This window comes from Podarcis erhardii (genome assembly GCF_964252035.2).
Source record: "Podarcis erhardii genome assembly, chromosome: 2".
NCBI lineage: Eukaryota > Metazoa > Chordata > Lepidosauria > Squamata > Lacertidae > Podarcis > Podarcis erhardii.
In genome coordinates this window covers 43,384,028-43,403,654 of record NC_138498.1, presented here as the reverse complement: position 1 = coordinate 43,403,654, position 19,627 = coordinate 43,384,028, and the positions used below count along the sequence as shown (strand labels likewise).

The 19,627-nt window shown below is 45.7% G+C and overlaps 1 protein-coding gene across 4 annotated transcripts in view; it reads right to left on the bottom strand.

Moving 5' to 3' along the window:
• The window catches only part of NOTCH3 (notch receptor 3), a 59,290-nt gene that overhangs the window by 6,679 nt on the left and 32,984 nt on the right, over positions 1 to 19,627 (bottom strand). For all 4 annotated transcript variants that reach the window (XM_081850127.1, XM_081850129.1, XM_081850128.1 and 1 more), the window contains exons 9-27: positions 17,728 to 17,841; positions 16,302 to 16,415; positions 14,992 to 15,225; positions 13,632 to 13,742; positions 13,165 to 13,357; positions 12,808 to 12,953; positions 12,326 to 12,439; positions 10,982 to 11,101; positions 10,264 to 10,416; positions 8,910 to 9,138; positions 7,060 to 7,261; positions 6,390 to 6,543; positions 5,404 to 5,588; positions 4,123 to 4,255; positions 3,471 to 3,722; positions 2,967 to 3,079; positions 1,810 to 2,336; positions 1,037 to 1,384; positions 47 to 195 (exon numbers count right to left, since the gene is read on the bottom strand). In XM_081850127.1, coding sequence (XP_081706253.1) covers positions 47 to 195; positions 1,037 to 1,384; positions 1,810 to 2,336; positions 2,967 to 3,079; positions 3,471 to 3,722; positions 4,123 to 4,255; positions 5,404 to 5,588; positions 6,390 to 6,543; positions 7,060 to 7,261; positions 8,910 to 9,138; positions 10,264 to 10,416; positions 10,982 to 11,101; positions 12,326 to 12,439; positions 12,808 to 12,953; positions 13,165 to 13,357; positions 13,632 to 13,742; positions 14,992 to 15,225; positions 16,302 to 16,415; positions 17,728 to 17,841 — 3,591 coding nt within the window. The remainder of the gene's footprint in view (positions 1 to 46; positions 196 to 1,036; positions 1,385 to 1,809; positions 2,337 to 2,966; positions 3,080 to 3,470; positions 3,723 to 4,122; positions 4,256 to 5,403; positions 5,589 to 6,389; positions 6,544 to 7,059; positions 7,262 to 8,909; positions 9,139 to 10,263; positions 10,417 to 10,981; positions 11,102 to 12,325; positions 12,440 to 12,807; positions 12,954 to 13,164; positions 13,358 to 13,631; positions 13,743 to 14,991; positions 15,226 to 16,301; positions 16,416 to 17,727; positions 17,842 to 19,627) is intronic.

Here is a 19,627-nt window from a genome sequence, read left to right as displayed (position 1 = left end):
CCAGTCAAATTCTGCTTCCAGCAAATGACTCCTCTGCTGCCCTCACCTCGCACAGCCTTGAGGGGGTATGGGAACTCTAGGCGCTCCACTGCTGACAGGGCAGCCAGGTAGTCTGCAGCACTATCTGCATCAGGGAAGCACTTGTCTGAAGCCTGGTAGCAGAGTCGGTTATCAATCTCAAGAGTGACCTCAGACCTGGAGGAAGAAGCAAGTGTTACGAGGGCCTAGAACTCCTTATCTAGTAGCACACACAATCCTAGGACAAGGCAAGTCAGCCAGCTCCACAAAAGGTCCTGCTCCCCATTTATTCTTTGGTGCAGGAAACAAGGTCTGTTGCTTTTTACACACTGAATTTTAGAATGGGCACTTCCAAATACACACATCAAGGAAAAGACCACCCAAGATTCTATGAGTAGCTTTAATAATCCTAATGTATTTGTGAAGCACAATCTCTTCTTACAAAATGCAGGCGGACTCTTCCTAAGCAGATCACATTTACCCCGTTTGTTCTTAACGATGCATGCAACCCACTTGCTTGGCATTAACCTAAAGCTTCCAGAGATCCACCACTATCTCAGGCACTCGCTTGCTTCTTTTATTTCATTAGCCACCTTCTGGTACTTTGGCTAAGAAAGCAGTTAGACATCAGAAGCGGTTCTTGAATAATATAGTAAAGTTATATAAAAACGCTTGAATGAATTCCCGTCTAGTTATGGAAATCTATCACTAAATAATCCTGTTATCAGCTCCAAAACAGTTTTTGTGGATTTGTTAGTATTTCCTCAGAACTCTCAGATTTGTATGCCAGTTCTATAGGTTTTTTTCCCCCACAGCTGCCTTATTCTGTGAAGGCTGTTGGAAGTGAAGGCTGTGAAGGCCTCTGGGCCCAACTACCTCTCCTTCCAATTCAGAACCTTCTTATATCCTTCCCTCTATGTTCCTTGAGGCTTGGGTCCTATAACACCCCCCCCCAACCAAGCAGCTCTCTGAACCCCCAAAGCTCCTTGCTTTTCTTCAGCTCTTCTGTGTGACTCACCCAATAATCTCTTGTTCCAGTTCCCTGCGTTGCCGACCGCCAGATCCATAATACGGCGACCGACTGCCAGACCCGTAATATGGCTTGATCATGAAGTTACCGTCCTTGTCACGGCGGAAGCGCAAGGAGGTTCTCAAAATGGAACTCAGCTTCTGCAGGAAGGTGGTGCTTGTGCGGAGCAATTCGTCAGGGTGTAGCAGCACAGTGATGACCAGAACGCCGTCCGCCAAGCGCTCGGGCACCTCCAGTGCACAGTCCAGCCCATCCCAGCCACACTCTTCGTTGTTGCAGCCCTGGTCACAATGGCCATCAGCAAAGTGATCTGAGCAGTATTGCTCATAGACAGGGCTGTGGAAGATGGAGGAGGAGAAGGAACTGAGTCACGCCTGTCATAACCAACCCTATGCCAATACAGCTCACTGGTGCCTTGTTAAGCTATAAGGAGGAAAGGGCACAAGGCATTATGGGTCTGCAGCAGATTCCTACACCCCACAGCTAACATGGCCAAGTCTCAGAGCTAGACAAGTGGAACACATAGAAGGAATCCATGCAAATAATACCAAGACTCTGCCATGTTTGGTGTCGGACGTAGGGATGGACATAAATTTATAGATCTCAGTGGAAGCACCCATATTTGTGCACAGCACCCCTACACTGCCTAAAATTAGTCTTGGTTCCTCATTTAGTTGGGGTGGCCCTTGGTTCCAGGGGTCTCTGGTGCAGTATACACAACTAGATGTCTCCCCTACTCAAGAGGCAGTGGCAGGACTCACTTGCAGCTGGACTCGTGGCTCTTGCAGTCAAAGTTGTCGTAAAGGCACTCGGCAGTGTTGCACATCTCATCACACTGGCTGTTGTTGAAGAGCTGCAAGCACAGGGGGCTCTCGCACTGCTTCCAGGGATCATCAACTCGCAGGGAACAGTCACCGCCATCCCAGTGGCAGGCTGGACTGTTGCACATCTTGTCACAGTAGAAATCCCCGGCCTTTGCAGCACACTCCTTCAGCGGGCAGTGGACCTCGGGGAGCTTCAGGGTGCGGGTCTGGCAGCGAAACCCCGTGTAGTCACCAAGACAAAGGCACTGAAAATAAGGGGGGTCAGCAGTCTCATGGCAAGCACCCCCATTGTGGCAGGGCATGCTGGCACAGCTGCTGTTGGCATGCAGGCGGCATTCCGGTCCAGCCCACCCAGGCAGGCAGGAGCAGCGAGGACCCAGCGCTGTGGTCCGGCAGCTGCCGCCATTGAAGCAGGAGAGTTCCCGGCAGGAGAGCATGCGCTCACAGCGGATGCCTGAATAACCCTGGAAAAGAATAACAAGCAGAGTTAGGAATGGAAAGCCGGCCAAGCCCTCAAATCGCTCCAACTGCTGGCCTAACAACAGAAAGCCTCTGGCACCATAGCTGTCCTCTTACAAGCGCTCAGCCTGGGGAGTAAATTCTTCCCTCCACAAATCTCAAGGCCCAGCACCCATATCCTGCCCTCAAGAAGCACCTTCCCACACCCCACATCCTCCAGTACTGGGCACCACTCACCAACACCATCTCCCCTTATTAGCCAATATTAGACTTCTGCATTGTGTTATGGCACCGCATCAAACTTCTCTTGAAGGCTTCACAACCAGAATTCCCACAAGATCACGCAGCAGAATTGCTTCCTGCCACTCCCAATTAGAAACTCCTTCCATGACAAGGCTTGCATTGGAGGACACTAAACTCTCTACCTCCAAAAAGCCTCCCAGACAGAAACCTTGTCCTAACAGGTACTGAAACTCATTCATAGCACAACACCAACATATCAACCTAACGGTTCCCCCACCTAATCCTCCCAACCGCAGTCTTCCTTTCTCTCCCTCGCCTAGCCCCTTGCAATGTTTGTGTACAGGAGCTGCATTAGCCACTTGCTGTGAGCAGCTGTGTTGTAGGGGACTCACCCGGGGACAGTGGCAGGTGTAGCCTAGAGGCAGGTTGACTGCCGGATTACACTTCCCACCATTCTGGCAAGGTTGAGAGTCACATGCATTCACAATGTTCTTGCAATGGCGGCCTGAGGATATGAAAAACAAGAGTATTACTGATGGATTCCAGCAGAACTTAGCCCCAAAGACCACCACCACCCTGCTATATTTGGCGTTGCATCTTAGCACTAGTTCTCAAAGCTCGTATTTGCTCACTGAAATGGCCAAAGAGGCCCATCTCACTCAGTCACCATTCCAATCTTTGTTTTAGATCACAAATATGCATTTAGCTGCATAGTTGGATTCCCCTCCACCCACTTGGTTGAAGATGAACTCCTAACTTCTTTACGGAGGAGATTCTTCCTACTTGCAGCCCTTGAGCCCGGCTCCTCTACGCCTCACTGGGGTCCGCTTTGGGCACACTCTCCCTTGCCCCTTGCACACATCAGCCACATGAAAAGAGAACACACTGTCACTCACCCGTGTAGCCTGGCTTGCAAATGCAGTGGTAGTCACTGGCTTCCTGGACGCAATCAAGCGTGTTGCGGGGGTGGCAATGGTTGGACTGGCACTCGTTGATGTCTCCCTCACAGCGCTCGCCTGTGAAACCTGGTGGGCAGCTGCATCGGTAGCCACCAACTCTGTCCACACATGTCCCATTGTTGAGGCATTTGGGGACCCGGGAGCCAGGATTCATAGCACAATCATCTTCATTTATTTCACACAAGACACCTAGAGAGATGACAAACACGCCATCACATTAAACATCCAGACTCAGGGAAGACAAACCTCTTCCTCCTTCTCACAATCCTTGCATTGTCTCTGTGGAAAAAACAAGATTCCTCGCCCTTTACGGTGCCCAACAGTGAGTCAACATCCATCCATCCATTGCCCTGGGCACTGTTGTTGAAGCTGTCCTCCCTCAAAAAGAGGCCTGGGAGAACTCTGAGCCCATGTTCTCCATCCTGTGCCCTAAGGAGAAATCCAGAGCTCCCTTTCACTATTCTTCAACAAAATAGCAAATCCAACAAGAGAAACCTGTGCCATCAGAACTTAAATCCTTTCCCCAGTCTTGTACTTTCCTACTACAGGTAATATTGGTAAAGGTCTTCCTATACCCAGGAGCACTTACCCAGAGTTCCAGGTGGACAGGAGCAAATGTAGCGGCCAACAAGATCAATGCAAGTCCCTCCATTCTGGCAGGGGTGTGACTGACACTCATCAATGTCATACTCACAGTTTTTCCCCTCGAACCCTAGTGGGCACTGAAGTAGGAGAGAAGCAAACAAGACAAAACAGCAATGAGCACAAAAGGGCCAGAAAGGCTGGAGCCTTGCATCCTTGAAAAGGTTTCCTGCTCTTGGTTCCATTAAAATTTATGTTTTGTTTGTTAAACTGTACTATTATTGGTGTGTAAAATCAAGTAAAACTAGTACAATTTCATAAGGAAGGGAAAGATCCTTTAAGTTGCACCATCCTCTTTCTTGTCCAAATTAAGGTTATTAAACTTCAATGGGACTTTGAGCAAATAGACTATGGCAAATTATTCCAAGATTTATACAAATAGATCAGTCTGGCTTCATAAAAAGGAAGGAAAATACATAGCAAGAACAAACATTAAACATAATTATGAAACTGTATCACAAGATCATGGCTAACATATGTTGTTAGAAAACACTGCAGCTCTTGTGGATGAACAAAGAATGTGTATCATTTCTGTTTGGTTCCTGTGTAATGCTGTACTTCTTCAACGTCTCTAGACCATAGATAGCGAACCTTCTCCAGTCCGATGGCTACATTCCCTTCTGAGCAACCTTCCAGTAGTCGTGTGGTGGGTGGTGCCAGAGGCAAAAATGGGTGGAGTAATGACCGTAAATTTCACTTTGTAGGGCAGGCTGTTTTCTACACATAACGCAACTCTCTGAATCCCCCACCAGGGCATATAAATATTGGTTTGGCTGTGCCTGGCGTGATGGGAAAAAACTCTTACAGAGAATTTGAGAAACAACACAATGGACTTCATTGCTGATATGCAACTATGAAGTGGCAAAGAATAAAACAAAAGATGTATGGATTTTGTAAGGCATCGTGGAAGTTCAACCAATCTGACCAGCCATCAAATAGGAGTTACCACCAAAAGTAAGGAAGGTTGCAGTAATGGGAAAACAATTATAATCCATATCCATATTTCAACAAAATAAAACTTTGGAAGAAAATAGAGGGGTTTTCGTGGTTTGTCTGTTTGTTTAAATTACTGGGAAAATAAGTTGCAGATTTGTGCCATTTTCTTATCTTATTTCACAATTGTTCACTGGACATTCAACAACTCATCATTAAATGTTACCAGGTTTCCCAGAGTTCTGAAGAGACACCAGGAACCCTGGCCTGTTACTGGCTGCAAGGACTCCCTCACCTCACAGACGTAGTCTCCCACAAAACTGCGACAGGTACCCCCATTTCGACACAGGTTGTACTGGCAGTGGTCCACTTCACTCTCACAGTAGCTGCCGGTGTAGCTTTTTTTGCAAATGCAGTAGTGAGTATTGCCAGCATCCACACAACGTCCACCGTAATGACACACTTGCTCTTTGGTGACACCTATTGTATGGAAAAGCAAATTACACATTGTGTACTGCCACATATTCTGCCCTCCTGCTTCCAAAGGATGATTAGACAAAGTGACTAAAAGCAGGGTAGGTGAAGACTGAAGCAACATTGTACAAGCAAGTTGGTCATAAGAACAGAACCCAAGGGCTTCCTCCAAGCACTAAACTTTATTACCCACCTCAATTTAAAGGACGCTTTATTGGGGAAGCACAAAATAGCCCAATGTTTCCTAAGTCAGATTTTAATTTACATTTCTGTAAAATGTAAAAAAAGCCTCTTTAGTCTTGATAATGGATGTTAAATTGTGACAGAACGTGCAGCATGCTCCAGTACCATAGCAGGACCAGGGAATCCTGACCAACTCTCCATTGCCCTCAGCCATTATCACACCATTTTGAAATTATTACAGAGTTTCATATACAGAACTACCACTTCTGCAACAACATTTGCAGCTTTTATTCTGCCCCCTAGAAGCATGGGAAAATTGACTTCAAACGTTGAGCATTTTTAGTTTCCAATGCCACTGGGAATAGCCGTCTGAAATATTGATTGGAGCACCAGTGAACCCAAAGGCATTGTCCCCGCATCACTGAAGGTAAGTAACATTCACTGTGTCAACTATGGAAGTCCTGTATCAGCTTTGCCAGTGAGCATAAGCTGATAATGCTGGGGAGCCTGGATGACAAACATGCGTCATCAAGGTCACTGAGGAAGCAGATAGCAGAATAAATGAGGAAGAAAACACCGGAAGAAGGGCTTCCATTTCAGTGTCCCTGGAGCATGTTTCCTTACCTCGGTTCCTGGCCACCACTTCACAAGAAACATTGGGGATGTCGCAGTAACGCCCAGTCCAACCTCCAGGGCAAGCACAAGATAAGGTAGTGCCTGTTTGCATACAGCGGCCACCATTCTGACAGGGGGAGCGACTACACAAATCCAGCAGGGTCTAGAGGAGGCATGACAAGGCAAGAGATTTTTGTGACAAAATAAAAGCACCCAGCTCCCACCAACGATGACGAAACCCAGGCACCTTCCCAATCCATCTCCATTAGGTGTCTACATACTGCAACCTCTGTAGGGGCCTGCTTGCAAGGCATATGTACAGTGGTACCTCAGGTTACATACGCTTCAGGTTACACACTCCGCTAACCCAGAAATAGTGCTTCAGGTTAAGAACTTTGCTTCAGGATAAGAACAGAAATTGGGCTCTGGCGGTGCGCCGGCAGCAGGAGGCCGCATTAGCTAAAGTGGTGCTTCAAGTTAAGTACAGTTTCAGGTTAAGAACGGACCTCCAGAACGAATTAAGTACTTAACCCGAGGTACCACTGTACTGGGTTTTTATAGACAAGATGTAAACTCCATCCAGACTTAGCGGCTCAGGCTTGGTTGCAGAAACTTGACTTAAACAAGAGAAACCCTGAACCACCTTATTCCCTTTCAACAGAGGCCTGGGGTGGATTACCTGGCACTGAGAACCTGTGTAGCCCTGAGGACAGGTACAGCGGTAGGACTGCACACCATCCTGGCATACGCCACCATTGAGGCAGGGCTGTGACTGGCACTCATCAATCTCATGCTGGCAGTGGGATCCTTTGAAGCCAGCACGGCAGTGGCATGTGTACGAATTCACTCCATCCAAGCATGTGCCACCGTTGAAGCAGGAGCTGCCGGAACAAAAGTACAGGAGTCAGGAATAAAGGGAGGAGGAAGGAGGTTATCTACCCCAAGAGACACCCAACATAGGCTAGGCCTACCCCACCAGCTAACACTTGGCTAGTTGTGCGGGCTTGCATCTGTCTTACACAGCAGTTTCTGTTCTAGGTGAAAAATGCAACTGTGTGATAAGCCTCCCTCCTTACTCAATATTTGACCATTCTTTACAACTGGATTGGATTTGCCTGTAACTGACAACCAGGGGAACTTGGTTCTTGCTCTTGGCACCCGATAGCATCCAGCACTTAATCCCAGGCTTAGTCTTGTGTTCATATGAATAACTAATTATCTGTTTTTACTGACAGAGGAGTTAGGAGCAAAGAGGGGACAGGAGTACACTGTCTCCTTTTAAACAGGATCCTACCTACTTCTGAACCATTTGTCCATCTAGAGTTTTCTAGAACAGAGCCCTTTCTGCACACTGCTACTAAAAAGCAGAGAAGAAAACTCTGGGACCTTATTAAACATGATACAGTGGGGAACGTGCTCGAATATATAAAACATGTGAACTGTACAGCAGTAAGCCAACCCTCTTGACTAACTCCTACTATATAGTGCTGTTTGGCTTTGTTCATATGAATGGGGCCGGGTGGCGCTGTGGGTTAAACCACAGAGCCTAGAGACCTGGGAGAAGAAAGGATTGAAGAGGATTGGAAGAAATTTAAGACTTATCTACAAAAATATTGTAATTTGGTTGAATGTTAAGAAGGATGCTTGATCATAAAATAATTGGCCACCACTAAATTAGACCGGAATTTGACGATAATTGAGATTAAGGAAAATATAAACCCTCTGGAGAATTGTTAGACTATTTTTAAATGAGTGGAAATAAGATGGTAAATAAGATGATAATTTGCTTGAAAAAATCATTCAACGATGTAAGTGGGAGCAGGAGACGTGAGGAAGTCCAAAGAAGTTATGAGATTTTGTTATGACATAACTAATGTTGTCTATTATCTGTGCATTTCTTTTATAAAAAAACCTTAATAAATATTAAAAAAAAAAATAAACCACAGAGCCTAGGACTTGATCAGAAGGTCAGCGGTTCGAATCCCCGCAACGGGGTGAGCTCCCGTTGCTCGGTCCCTGCTCCTGCCAACCTAGCAGTTCTAAAGCACATCAAAATGCAAGCAGATAAATAGGTACTGCTCCAGTGGGAAGGTAAACGGCGTTTCCGTGTGCTGCTCTGGTTTGCCAGAAGCGGCTTAGTCATGCTGGCCACATGACCCGGAAGCTGTACGCCGGCTCCAGTGGCGTAGCGTGGGGGGTGCAGGGGGGGCCGGCCACACCGGGCGCAACATCTGGGGGTTAGGGTTAAGGGGCGCAAATCCACAGGTTAGGGGGCGCAAATCCATGGGTTAGGGGGCGCAAATTACCTGCCTTGCCCCGGGTGCTGACAACCCACGCTACGCCACTGGCCGGCTCCCTCAGCCAATAAAGCGAGATGAGCGCCGCAACCCCAGAGTCGGTCATGACTGGACCTAACGGTCAGGGGTCCCTTTACCTTTATCCATTCTACAAAATGTGCCCTCTGAGTAATACGAGTTAAAAGATAGGCAGACATAAGTCACTGTTCCTCATGACAAACTATCAGCTCACCTGTCAGTGCATTCCTGAACATTCTGCTCACATTGTAGGCCAGCCCAGCCTGGTGCACAAGTACAAGTGTAGCTGTTGACATAGTCTGTGCAGGTGGCGCCATTGCGGCAGGGGTTACTCAGGCACTCATTGGTCTCAGTTGCACAGTGTATGCCTGTGAAGCCTGGCAGGCAGGTGCACATGAAAGTACTGATGCCATCTTGGCAGGAGCCACCATTCAGGCAAGGATCTGTTGGCAGGGAGAGGAATACTCAGAGGGGTCAAGACAAGCTCTCAACTCTTTCACTATGACATCCTCCAATACAAAAAGACTAAGATCTTTCGTCATGTTTAACTTCACACATGCAGAGTCACGGACATAATCCAGGAGAGACTGAGGATGGAGCACAGGCATGTTGAATTTTCACTGGCATTTACAGGAGTTAATGTTACATTCAAACATCTCGATCCAAATAAGATCTAGTTCTGTCTGAATATCAGTTGCAGTCACAGTCCACAACCTACTCTTAGTACTGCTCTAGCCTATATTGGAATAGCTCAGTCGGTAGAGCATGGGACTCTTAATCTCAGGGTTCTGGGTTCGAGCCCCACATTGGGCAAAAGACTCGTGCATTGCATAGGGTTGGACTAGATGACCCTCATGGTCCCTTCCAACTCTACAATTCGATACCTAGTCAAAGAAATCCAAGTTCTGCAAAGTTTAAAAGTCTGAAGTACAAATGGAACCTGCAAGCAATTGTTGCTATGCTAAGCATTCCTGTTCCCCTGCCAGTTTTCTTTCCCCCACCCCACCCACAACAATCTGTCAGCATTCCATGGTCTGTAAGCTTACTCTGTCTTGTTGGACTGTTTAAGAGGAGCGTTTCCCTTTCAAAACTTCTTGTAGTCCTGTGAAACCTTGGGGTTCACCCAAAGCTGCCGATACCTCTCTCTTATGCATGGAGGGTTCTGTTTTGGCTACATAAGCACTGGCACTCAAAGTTCTGAGTTTGCAATTAACATACGTGATGCAACACAGATTATGCTTAGGTAAAAGAAAGCAAATTTGCTTTAATCATCTAGTCTGTACCATTTAATTGTCTTAGCATTTTAATTCTCTAGACATAAGCCAAATGACAAGGCACAGCCACTTCCAAAATGTGAGACTTGGAAGCCAGCTTGGAAAGGCAGATGTCACCTAATGACCTGTTTGCCCAGTTTCCAGTTCTTTATTAGGTTTCCTGTCCTACCAGTGCTCCTTCTTCCTAGAACTTTCACCCAGTTCTTTTTGCTATACTGCCTCACCAAAATAGTTAGCAAGATCTCAGATTCTTAGTTGTTCTTTCCTGTTGTCCCATGTGCTCAATGAACTCACTTGGTTTGCAGTCATCAATATCCAGCTCACAGTTGGTACCAGTGTAGCCGGGACGGCAGGCACACCTGTAACTGCCATGTGTGTTGGTGCAGGTGCCCCTATTTCGACATGGGTCCTGGTCACATTCATTAATGTCAATCTGGCATTGCTGCCCTATGGGGATAAGAAAATATGATCACTGTTTGTTTTTAAGTTTCTTTTTCCCCCTCCCCCCACCCTCCAATCCACTTCTATTGACTTTTTCATATTGCTGCATCCACTATGTGGAGAAGCAAAAAACCAACAACAATGAAGGAAACAACAAAACAATACCCCAGGCATGTGTCTACTATCACATAATCAATCACACAGAATGCATAGATACTGTATAAGAAAATTATCCAATCACAATGTTACCATCAGGAATATTACTAAATATGCCACATTAGAATGGCAAATCTTCTGGTAAAGGTATTTTGTGAAGTAAAATCAATAAAAGAATGTCAAACCAAGTAAAAATATTTAATTTTACTTCTGAAATTTCTTTTTCACATTTCCATCCAAAGACACTCAGGACAATGAGCAATACAAACTCAAATTAGTAAAAATGCCTTTATATTTAAAAGCCACCCCAAAATTAAAACAAATTAAAATATAAAACTGGCACATAGGCTCATAGGATTAGATGCCACAATATTCAGAAAAGTACAGGAAGAACATGGTTCATGAGTCTGAGTACCTTGCCAGCCTGGTGCACAACCACAGGTAAAGCTCTCATAGTCCGGTGTGTGGTCACAGACACCATTGTTCTTACATGGATTGGGGAAGCAAGGAGCCAGCACATTCTCACAATTCCGGCCTGTGGGAAGAGAAATAGATAAAGGTACTTGTTTGGATTTCCACTGGGCTAATAGCCATCTTATTTTGAACTATATAACATTTATGTCTTGGACTCAATAGGAATACAAATCAAGTTCAGAGACCAAATGTCTAGCCACAAAGTGATGTCAGTGGGAATTATATTTTATACATAAGGTAAATATAATAAAGTTAATTCAAGAGCCTTCCCAGTCAGTCAGTTTATAGAGTAACAAATGTTTAGCTGCCAGTCCTTTGTTGCATGGATCCAGATGTCTTTCTTTGAGGAAACACTTTTGTTTATACCCATCTCCAGGCTCCCTAACCATGACATATTGCTGCTTTAAAAATGTGGTTTGCAGAAAGCAGATGCTGTTGCAATTTAAAGTGACTTGTAGAATGGAAGTTGCACAAATGCCAAAGGCGTCTATTGGATAATGCCTGTGGCATCACCAGAAGAATGACTCAGATCCTTCTCCCTGCCCATGTTGTGACACTGTTGCCTGAACTCAGCATGCACAGTGGCAATTCCTAAGAACTAAACATAGTAAAGGCAACATGTGATTCCTTATCATTTTGTTTCTCAGTCTCTCTTTTTCTTTCCCTCTCACACACCACACATATCTATTTCAGCTCTCCAAGCACTCTCCCTTTAGAGCACCCAAGCACATAGAGTCGTACATTGGATCCCAAATGCCTTGCGAGTCGAACGTTTTGGCTCCCGAATGCTGCAAACCAAGAAGTGAGTGTTCCGGTTTGAAAACGTTCATTGGAACCTGAACGTCCAACATGCTTATGTGTCTTCCAATCGGCTGCAGGAGCTTCCTGCAGCCAATCGGAAGCTGTGCCTTGGTTTCCAAATGTTTTGGAAGTCGAACAGACTTCCGGAACGAATTCCGTTTGACTTCCGAGGTACAACTGTATTATCTTTTAAGGAGGACAGACACATGCAATATTCTCCGTCCATTATTTGCAGCCTAACTATCACACCATTGTCCTTTAGTCACTATCTGCATTACTTATCCATGAATGGCTAAAATGCAGAATATGAATTTCTAGCATGGCACTCAGTACAAACAAATACTGCTTATTAATCTCTCCCTTCCCAACTGCAACCCTGGCATGGGGTTTGCCATACAAGTCCCTTCACTAGATCAAGTCCCTTAACAAGAATTAAGTTTTTGCAGAAGATGTTCAGGTGTTCCCCACCGCCCACAGAGCTCACCAGTGTAAGGCAAGTCACAGATGCAGGTATAGCTGGCAATGCCATCAGTGCAGGTGCCCTGGTTGAGGCATGGGTTGGAGGCACAGTCATTTATGTTGGTCTGGCAGTAGGTCCCTGCAGAAGAACCAGATAAGTATTAAGGTCCCCATGAACACAGATATCCCTGAAGATGAATCTTTCTCCCACTTGTAATGCCACCAACCAACATCAGCTCCCATGAAGGACCAGAAAATGGAACTGGGGGAAAGCTGGGTTCAGATTCCTACAAATCCCTCATAGATCTAGATGGCTCAAACACTGAAGGTTACATAGAAGGCATAACTTTGGACAACAGGCAGAGTATTATCCAGAGATGGCAAGAGATGAAAAATAGAATGTGGGTGAGATGTGTATCTTGGGGTACAGAAGAGTTAGACAGAGTTTGAGCTTGGTGTAAAGTACGGGCAACAAAAGCAAGGCAAGGAAGCTATAGAGATGCATACCCTGAAAGCCTTCTTTGCACTTGCAACGATAGCCATTGACATAGTCAGTGCACGTCCCTCCATGCTGGCATGGGTTGGATTCACACTCGTTGTGGTTCACATCACAGTTGGTGCCAGCCCATCCTGGCTCACACTTACACTGATACCTGTAGAGGAAAGAAGGTGGGAAAGAAAGGATGAAGAGGGAAAGCTTTTTACACCCTCCAAGAAGCACCACCCATTGTTAGCCCATTTGACCAGCCTGTAGGAAGTGACTTAATCCACTCCTGTCTTCAGTGCCACCTCATGGGAACAATAGGAACAAAGCCTGCCTACTCCTGAGGCCGCAGCTCATTCACTTGGGTAATCAGCTCTCACCCATTGATGTTGTCGTGGCATGTGCCATGCACACATGGGCTGCTGCTGCACTCGTCCACTTCTGAATAGCAATGAGGATCATGGAATCCCTCCGGGCAAAGGCAAGAGAAGCCGTCTTCACCATCCACACAGGTGCCCCCATTCTTACAGGGGTTGGATGCACATTCATTAATCTCCACGTTGCACAGGGGACCTAAGTGGGAGAAAGTACTGCTCAGCAACAGAGTGGCCAAGAAGAAACTTCTTGCTGCTTTCATCCAGCTTTGTCCCCTTCACCAGGCATGGATTAAATCCTATAACAGCTATTGAGCAATGCTACCTCAAGCCCTGCCTGCAAAGCCAAACACATGCAGATTCTGCCACGGTATTCTCTCTTGATTAAAGCTGTAGCTGTTGACTCTAATCCTCTTCAATTTCCCCTACTTCTGCCCCATTCCCGACCAGCAATTCATTCTCCCAGCCATCACCTGTGAAGCCAGGTTTGCAGATGCAGTCATAACGATTGATGCCATCGCGGCAGATGCCATAATCACAGGGGTTGCTGGCACAGTCATCGAAGTTGATCTCACAATTGGCACCTTGGAGAAAAGGATATATCATAGGCCTGAAGAAAGATGCAATCGCCCTACAGTGAATGGCCCCACAGCAAGCTTGGAAACTCTTTCCTGTCTTGGCTGAGTGACATGTATAGGGTGGAAAGAACTGGTGCAAATAGGTTTAGATGCAATGAAAGGGAAATTGTTATAGCTTCCTATGCATCATCAATGGATTCTGCCCAATAGCTATGTAAATGGTTAATGCTTCGCTGCATAAGGAGATAGTCCCTGCCACCTTGAAAGAGGCAGGGGTATGGCCACTCCCAAAGAAGCTGGCTCTTTAGTTTGGACTAACTACTGACCAGTTGTAGGCACTCACTTTTTGGGGGGGAAGGTGGTCAAGAGGGTTGTGGCAAGTACAGATTATCTAGACCCGTTCCAGCTGTGGCTGGCCTGATGGGATGATCTTGATCAAGAACAAGAAAAGTGTGCAACCTTGCTCCTTCTTCTTGATCTTTCCTGCCCTGGAGAGGGTTTCCCGCACTCCAAAGTAGCAGGTACACAGCCTGGAGGTGCTTCTGAATCCAGTTTTGTCACTGGAGGTCCAGGTGTGCTCAGTGGCTAAGAGAGCCTTTTCCCAGCTTCTGCTGGTGCAACAGCTGTGACCCGTAACTGGACCAGGATAGCTTGGCGACAGCAGCACAGGAGACTCACAACTTGCGCACATTTAACTTGTGCGATTGCAGCTTTTCGTGCTTGGCAGCCGACCAGCTGACATCACACAAACTAGATGCACGGAAAGCAGACAGCTTAAAATAAGCTTAGTATTCACATATAAAAAGCCCTTAACAGCTTATATCTAGTTTTTTGGGGGGATTGATTTGCACCATACATGCCTATTTTGCTGCTTTGATCTGCAAAACTTGCGTTTTTCAAGTGACATGTAATGTTTACTCTGCATTTGTGAGTCTCTCTTTTAGTGTGGCAGCACCTGTGCTTTCGAATTCCTATTGACACCAGGCAGGTGCCTTCATTATATTGTTCTTTTTTATTGCAGCAAGTTTTCCCAGGCATTCATTTGGGTGTGTGTGTGTGTGTTTTACTTTGCTGATTTTTATCTTGTGTCTTTACTGATAACTTTATTATATACACAACTTACGAGGGTTTTCTGATTAAGCAGTCTATACATTTTTCTAAGAAAATAAACGAAAAGCGTGGTGCTGCTGGATAGGACTGGGAGATGTAAGGAATGAGAGCAAGCAGAGAAAGAGAGCGAGGAGGGATGCCCTACCTGAGGTCCCCTGCAAGCAATGGCACAGGTACTTATTCACCAGGTCAATGCACTTGCCACCATGCTGACAGGGATTGCTGTGGCACTCATTGATCTGGTTCTCACAGCGGTATCCAGTGTAACCAGCTGCACAAGTGCAGGTAAAACTAGCAATGCCATCCACACAAGTGCCATGGTGGCAGGGATCTGGAAAGCAGTCGTCAATGTTCCTTTCACACAAAGGCCCCTCAAAACCTGTAAGTGAGAGGGGAAATCAGAATCAGCATCGTAGCAATTCATGCACACAGAAGACTGGGGAAAGGTTTCCCCCTCCCTTCCATTTTTTATCTAATATGTTAGAAAAGCCCAATGTTTCCTAAACTACTATTTATCTGAAAAGATGCAGCCAAACACCCAAATGTAGCAAGCAAAACATTTATTTTTTCCACAACTACTGTTAGTTCTCTGCTTTACCTTTACTTAAAACTGCTTGTGTTAAAAATACTGTAATTTTCAAACTGAGAGTCATTGTTTTGTAAGCCAATCAGATATGCATCTACTGTCCTTTTTTAAGTGTCTGAGCAACTGAGAAGGGATGCCACTTCATGTTTATCAAGCAAGTTAGATACATCAATTAAGAAACTCAACAAAAAATGAGGAGTAACCTAACCCTCCTTTCAATGTGAATGAACTGTGTGCACTAATTTGGCTTCCTTTCCCCTTATCCTAAAAGCCGTTCTGTGTAGGAGTTTCTTGCAGTCTGTTTAAAAAAAATCCTACTCTCCCAAGTCCATTTCCTTTACTTCATGGGAATATTAGTTCTCTTTATGATGTGCTGTGGCATGCACTGTGCACCACTAGGTTTCAGAACACAATAAGCTTCCTTAGGAATTTCATGGTGTTAAATTCTGTGCTCATCTTTAAACCAAAGTCATCTAAAAGGAAATAAAACAGAGCCCCTGCAAGCATCAATTTGATCTTGATCTTTCACAACTATCTGTGAATCAGGAATAGAGAAGTTACCGTATTTTGCTGAAGGCTTGATACCAAAGTTAGAAAGTGATTTGACACCGTCCCTAAAAGATGCTCACAGAGGAAGGACCATGGATTGAGAAGAAAGCTCACATCACACCCAGCCCGGGCTTTTCAAAAATGGCACCGATGAAAGGCAGATGTAAAGGATGTTTTGGGGGAAATTTTCTCTAGACTGCATCAGATTCTAATAATCCTCGTGCAGTCGTCATCACAACATCCTCATGACTTGAAACAATCCCCCCTCCAGCAGCACAGAAGAGCATGGAAGGCAATAACTCATTGCAGAGAGCAATTACCTTCTGTACAACGGCACTCATAGGCATTGGGCCGGTCCACACACTTTGCACCATTCTGGCATGGTGTGCTGGCACACTCATCGATGTCAATCTGGCACATGGAGCCTGAGAAGCCTGGACCCAGAAAGAAAAAGTAGTCAAACAAACCAGATGGACCAACAAAATGAGGAACATGCACTCAATCTGGCAACATTAACATACGTGTTGCATTTCACCCAATATACACAAGAGAATCTTTCCAAACAACACACACAGAAAGAACACTTGTTGTTATCCACTCTGATGGATGAGAATCTCACACTAACATTTATACAGCTATATAAAAAAGGAGCAGGGAAATGGACGCTCAGTGCTGCAGTGGAAGAGTGGAGGAACTATACGCATAGCCTCTTGTTCCCTAGCTGGGTTTCTCATAGAGCTGAGTGAGAAAAGCTTGTGTACTTGGAAGCTCCCAGCTGTTAGGGGTAACAGGGGACTTTACAAGTATGTCTGAAAAGGGCGCAAGCTAGGCTGGCAAAAGGATTGAGTGTATACTCGTTCTCAAGCTAAGTGTCTGAAGTGGGTACACAGCTAGAGCAAGCCTCGAATAAAATGATAGTTTGCCTGAAAGCTCCAGATAAAGAGAAAACAGGTTTGCACTGGGAGGAAAAATGTGGGACAGGAGTCCTCAAACTTCATCCTGGTTGCACAGCACAGCCCTACCAGCAGAGGCCTATAGCAAAGGCTCTCAATGTTCTCTCCCCCTCCTCTCCACAGGGGGCTTTGCGGTGTCTGCCCCACATGTAAATTGGGTTCAGGGGCCTGTGCGACAGGCTGGGGGAACAAAGATACCATTGTCCCAGCTCCCACACAGCAAGCTATAGGCCTGTCTGTCAATCAGCCCTGGAAGCAACTGAATGGAGGACAGGGCCCCCCACCCGCTTGGTAGCAGAAAAGCGGAGCAAGTCCTGGGGAATGAGCTGAACACACTCTCCTTAGGGCTACAGTTGCATCCCATACACTGACAAAGAATTCCCCAAGCTGGACTCCTAGCTCAGCAAAGAAAACTTACACAAACTGTACCACAGTGCAAGGGATGAGAGGAAGCACAAGGGGCAGTGTGAGCTCATGAAAAACTGCAGCACAGCTCAACTTAAGAGACTCAAATTCAGCTGAATTCACACAAGGGGCAGACATTTCCTAACATCAGGAGAAGGGATGAAAGCAAGGCTCCTTACAAACAGGGCAGATGCTCACCAGCTTTATCAAAGTAAGGTCTGGGCAGGTTTCAGATACACACAAACATGCAGACTATTTTAAGAGGCCAGAGAAGGAGCCCTGTGGGGGAACAGGCTCAAGTTCACCTGTGCTATGCCAGGCAGGGAGGACAGGTAAGAGAATGATGCAGTGCCATTTATCTCCTTGCTGGAAAAAGCCCTTGGCTTACCAGAGGGACAGGTACAGCTGAATCCATTGACAATATCCTTACAGACGCCACCATTGACACAGGGATTACTCTCACACTCATTGATGTTGATCTCACAGTAAGTGCCACTGAAACCTGCAACCAAGAGGAACCATTTGTTATTATAGTGATTAGACTCACCCGTGTGTCCATCACTGTAGCACCACAACCACAGTGAGGCAAGGGGTCCATCTCATCCTGGCAGGCTCACGCCTAGGAATACTAGCTTATTATTACATGGCAAAGGTGCACAATAAATAACAGCGTTTCGCTTCACATACAAGGCATTAAAAACAAAATCCCTATTTTTAAAGCTGGTTCCTTATAGTTACTAACTTTAAGAGGTGAAAATGATCAGACAGACAGTTTAAGACCCATCTAGTAGGAAGAAGGGGTGCGGATTCCCCTAAAACTCCATCTTTGCTGTCCCTACAAGTCTGCCTGCATTCCATTCCTTCCTCTCCATTATTTCCCCACATCCCCACTTTACCATTATGGTACATATAGCACCTATCCTAACGCAGGTGTCTTAAGTTTACTGACGGTGGAGTAAGCATTCCATGCATCAAACTTGATCATGTGTTAGTTCTACTAATTCAAAGCAATGTTTATATAATCTGTGCAACTGCTGAGCTTATTCCATTTTCAATTAAGCAGAAGTTCTGTTCCTGCTCCTTCCGTGTCATGACAGCTCAGTGATGGGCCACATGTTTTGCATGCTGAAGATCCCAGGATCAACCCCTGGCATCTTCAGGTTAAAAGAATCAGGAAGCAGGGGATGTGAAAGACCTCTGCCTAAAAACCCTGCTTCCACTTAAGAGGAGATAATACTTGGCTCGACAGTCAAGTTGCTTACGTGTTCCTGATAAGAGAACTGCAGGAACACAAAGAACAGATGAAAATACAGCCAGCAGCTGGAACCAGTGGTAGAAAAGGAAATCAAAAAGGATTGGGGGGGGGGGAGAGAGTACACCAGGCACATTATTATTGATTTATTTTATTAAATTTCTTACCTGCTCTTTATCTAAAGTTCCCAGGGTACGTTAACAACAATAAAATATGCAATTACAAAATAAATAAAGCAGTTAATGCACACAGAAATTATGGGTGCAAAAATACACACCCGGAGCTATCTTATACCAAGTGAGGCTGTAGGTCTATCTAACCCAGTATGATCTACTCTGACTAGCAGCACTTTCTAAGGTGTTTAGGGACTGCTCTTTTGACCAAGACTGTCTATTAACCAAAGACTGACCATTCCTGCAAAGAATGTGTTCTATTGCTGGGCTATGAGTCCTCCATCTCGCTATGGAGGTGAGAAAGGCAGCCATAACAGAAAGGAGGAAAAATGAGGCACTGGACATGCCATGCATAAGGTTAGCACAACGGTATCCTGATTCTCTAGGCAATGGGGTTAAGCAGGCTCTGGTCAATAGAAGAATGACCATCCTGAATTTGCCCAACTGCTAGTCTGTGTACACATGCTCCAAGGAATCCTTGCAGCTATAAAGGCACAGAATTGCATGACTAACCCTCCAGGCTTTGCTATTCCCAGCCCTTCACCACTGTAATAAAAACAGTGAAGTCTGCTTCTCCGATGAATAGTTTGCTGGCAAGCAGCACTGAGGAAATAATCAAGGCCCACCCCCACTTTCCTTGACTACTCATAGAGGGTCTGAGTTGCTACAGCCTTATAGTATCAGTCACAGCTCCTGGCTGAGACGCCATCTCCACTCCCTTAAGCTACTCTCCCTGCCAAAGTGGAAACAAGAGGGGCATAATTTTCTCACGTAAGAAGGCACTTAAATTTGTCTCCATATGAACCTTTTTAATGGGAAGCGTTTCCAGGAGTTTGCCTGTATCTTCATCTCTGAGGGGGCGG